The sequence below is a fragment of the Anneissia japonica genome, unplaced genomic scaffold (assembly GCF_011630105.1).
Source record: "Anneissia japonica isolate Jap-2015-1 unplaced genomic scaffold, ASM1163010v1 scaffold581_len1011336_cov187, whole genome shotgun sequence".
NCBI lineage: Eukaryota > Metazoa > Echinodermata > Crinoidea > Comatulida > Comatulidae > Anneissia > Anneissia japonica.
In genome coordinates this window covers 915,048-919,341 of record NW_022723686.1, presented here as the reverse complement: position 1 = coordinate 919,341, position 4,294 = coordinate 915,048, and the positions used below count along the sequence as shown (strand labels likewise).

At 36.2% G+C, this 4,294-nt stretch overlaps 1 protein-coding gene across 1 annotated transcript in view; it reads right to left on the bottom strand.

Annotated features, from left to right (window-relative positions):
* Positions 1 to 1,886: 1,886 nt before the first annotated feature.
* LOC117112351 (mitotic spindle assembly checkpoint protein MAD2A-like) overlaps positions 1,887 to 4,294 on the bottom strand; it is a 22,847-nt gene continuing 20,439 nt past the window's right edge. The window contains exon 5 of the mRNA XM_033255428.1: positions 1,887 to 2,863. Within this exon, the coding sequence (XP_033111319.1) occupies positions 2,697 to 2,863 (167 nt within the window). The 3' untranslated portion in view covers positions 1,887 to 2,696. The remainder of the gene's footprint in view (positions 2,864 to 4,294) is intronic.

Below are 4,294 nucleotides of genomic sequence, written 5' to 3'. Positions count from 1 at the left end.
GGTAAAAAAAGAATAAAAGAAAGAAAAAAAGAGAAAGCAAAGCCGGATTTCCTGCTTGTTGGATAACAATGACTCGACTTCAAACATATTTTCTGATGACTTGTAGTCTACATTAGGAAAGGGGTGAAGAAGGTAGGAGTGCTTGACCTGTCTGAATGTTTATAAAATAGCAGCGGTGTCATCAGCATTTTCCCGACAGGTGCTCCACACCCCAGTGGTGGCTCCAGGATTTGCCCGACGGGGGATATTCCCGACGAAAAATGTGGGCGTGGTCGGGTGTTACTCAAAATGTTCCAGGGGGAAAATATGACATTTTAGTGGTTTCAAAGACTTATTTAATCGGTTTTGGGGTCTACTAAAATGTAGAATACATGTACATTTTTTTCCCGCCGCTGGCGCCACCCCCGCCAAAAATGATACTCTCAGGTCAGCTGTCTGTGGCTTGGAATGTTTTGAACATTTTTTCATTGACACTTTATAACACCACAAGAGCTGGGCCTAGGCCCGGTGGCCCACCTGCTGATGCTTTTCCCCTTGATTATGTATCACTATAGTATAATCTGTTCATAGAGGATTTGTAAAGATATACAGATGGTGAATTTTAGTAAACATTTAATTAAAAAAATTAAACATTTCTTTTAGAACAGCATGTTAGCAACTTTCGACAGACAGATCAAAACATTATACCCTGGTTCCTAGGGTACAAATCCCCCTACTACATTACGTCCAATTTTATGTACCAACATCAGGGCTGGCGGAACGATTTTCAAAGTGAGGGGGGAGGGGCACACTTGTAAGATGAATGGGAATATGATTCATGCAGATCTGGCAAACCTAGGGGGTGGGGGTCAACATTTTTAACAAAAACAAAAGGGGGGTCCGGCACTGCCCCGGGAAAATGTTGATATCTAGATGGCGTGAAATGAACTTTCTCGACTTTTGAGCTAAGTGATGTCTTTGTTCTTCAAGATTCAAGGTTTTCTCCCTTTTGAAAACGGTCAGGTAAACTTTTTCATTCTTATTACAGTAAATTGGTCGGTTGTGTGTATACACCTACATAAAAAAAATATTTAAAATAGTAGTTGCATACATATTCTTTTTTCAATGAATCGATAAGCTCCAAAGAAAAAAAGGGGGGGGGGGGTTCCGGCGGTTCTCCCCCAGGAAAATTTTGATTCCTAGATGGCGGGAAATGAGCTTTTCCGACTTCTGAGGTGTCTTAATTACTTTTAAGTTCTTCAAAATTCAAGGTTTTCCCCTCTTGAAAATTATGATGATGAATCAATGAACCCAAAGAGAAAAGGGAGGTTCAGGTTCTAACCCGGGAAAATGTTTATTTCTAAATGGTGGGAAATGAGCTTTCCCGACTTCTGAAGTATCTTTTAGCGACTTTAAGTTCTTCAAAATTCAAGGTTTTCCCCTCTTGAAAATGGTCAGGTAAATTGTTCCCATTGTTATTACAGTAGATAGTAGATTTCCCCCTGGAAAATTTTGATTCCTAGAAGGCGGGAAATGAGCTTTCCCGACTTCTGAGTGTCTTTTAATTACTTTTAATTTCTTCAATTTCAAGGTTTTCCCCCTCTTGAAAATGATTCAATTAATCAAAGAAAAAGGGGGTCCGGGTTCCCCCGGGAAAATTTCGATTTCTGGAATGCGAGAAATGAGCTTTCCTGATTTCTGAAATGTCTTTTAAATGAATTTCTAAGTCCTTCAAAATTCCAGGTTTTTCCCTCTTCAAAACAGTCAGGTAAATTTTTCTCATTTTTTATTTTATGTGTATACATAAATAAATGAGTAGTTGCATGCATATTCTTTTTTCCATGAATCGATAAATCCCCAAAAAAATTTATTGACTGAAGAAAAATTAAAACACCATTTAAACACAATTTAAAATGATGCTAATGATAATCTTTAATATCAGTTCATTACTATGTTAATGCAAAACAGACTACTGTATGACATAAAAAAAAAAACTACAGTAAGCTAATTCACTAATCTAATTACAGTGAAACGTAAATTAATAATGTACAGCTATATACAATAATCATTTGACAACCATAAATAGGGGTGTTATAATTTAAGTGCAAATTATAATTTGAAATAACCATCAATGAATGTGCATGTTTTCCCTAACAATGTCATATTTTATGTATCCTTATTTTCATTTTTCTTCCAATTCTCCTTTCATTTCAAATTTTGGTCTTTATATTTCATTCAACTATCTTAAATACTGAACACAGGATAACAAACATTTATAACAACCTGCTAAAAATCTACTCCGATATATAAATCTATTTATATATTTTACCATAATTTTATTTAAAAAAAAAAAAAATGTGGACATTAGCAACTGACCAAATTTATAAATAAAGGAAGACCTTTTATATTAGGTACACCAGTGGTGTTACACCAGCCTTAATTCAATCCCTAATTCTGAGTGGATGTTATTGCATGTATGGATTGGAGTAACATCCAATCTAATTTAGCAATTGTTTTTTTTTTACTGTTGTAACAATAGCTACTGTCATTCAATTTCTGTGAATTTGTTTGTATTTAAGTCTGTACTAGAAAATACTTATTTAACAAAGGTTTTTGATAACTTTCAATAAAGGAGTGATCTACAGTACATAAATTTTTGAGAGTTGTAGCGTTTCTTCCTTAGGGTGACTAAACCACATGAAAATTGGGAGTTTTTATTAGTCATCATTTTTATAACAAACCATTGCATCAACTTTGTGTACAGAGGTTGTAAATGATCGCAGTCTAACTTCCTGGCAATTGACTATCATACGTGGACCAGACTCTTCCCAAGTCTCGGGTGTTTCTTGATCCATGTCAGTGTAAATGAGAAGATCAAACACACCTGTGAATATATCATATTATAAGTTAAGAATAACTTTATTGTCAAAAGCAAACACATTGGTAACATCAAATTTTGTAGGATTGATTGTATCATTTATAGCCCATTCCCGGCAAAATTTCACTAAAAGAGAATTTATTTTTAGAAAAAATGCAAATGCATTACTCTATTTATTATAAACAATGGAAAATAGGCCTGTCACGCCAAAATTGGTCCGGGCCAAAAAATGTAAGGCGGACAGATTTTGGCTGCCATAATCGGTCTGCCGGACTACTAAAATCGGTCCTCCGGGTTGACTTTAGCTGCTAAAGCCGGTCCCGCTTGGATAAAATTTGTCTGTGTCGGCCTGTCTCAGCTGGCCACTTCACATTTAAGTCGACTGCTGCTCGTAGGGTATGATTGTTTTTTGCTGTGGAGTGGAGGAAAGTAATTTATGCTTCTCCTACACTTGCGAAGTCGTTTGCAGTGACAGAATGATTCGTATTAGCTTTTGAGGACGTCTTTTATCAAACCCACCTAATAATGCATTTCCTAGGCCTAGGCAATCGATACACACAGCATGCATCATTTTCGGCGGCCGTGGCTAGGCTTAGGTTTGGGCCTAAAATGAAACACAAGACTAACTAGATTTGAACTCGTCGCTGAGGACGAGTTAGGTGATCCGCCACACTTTGACCATCATTAAGATCACGCGGTGCTGATTGAAAAGTGTCATAATATGCTAAAATATGCTTTAATTAGTTTTTTTTAAAAGAATAATTTTGAGCATTTTAAAAGATTTCCGCATGTGTACACGTACGTCTTGACGCCCGTGAGCACGGTAACAGCACAAAGAGTGACTCCTGATATGAATAATGTGTCGAGAACACAATGTAACAAAACATGATTTCCAGCTTTAATATGTGCTGTGTGCGTGGAAATGAACGTACGGCGGGCAAATTATGGAAAGTTTTGAAATGCTGAAAATGACCCGAAGCGTTCTTTAAACTATCTAAATAGTAATATGGAGAATTTTCAAATTTTAACAGACACGCACGTCACCATGTGTGGGTGTACAGTAATAGCACACGAAATTAAACATTGTCAAGTGTTATTTAAAACCGCCTGTTAGTTGGTAATGCCACACAAACTTTCCCTTCAAATTACCTATATATTAGTCTGATAGCGTCGAAATACAGTCTGCCGCCCCCACTCTGTTCTATTGTTTTACATCTTTTAAGAATGAGAGATAAAAGGGCTCCAAAAATTTTTTCTTTTTGACCATGTTGACGTGATCAAAATGAAAAATAATGGGACACGTCTTCAAGAGAATTGATTTAGCTATAACATACTCACAGGTGGGAGACAATCAATCAAGAATAAGCGAGATACATTCAAATGAGTATAAACATAATGGCATCATAAATAAAAATTGAGTATTTTAATTCAAATGGC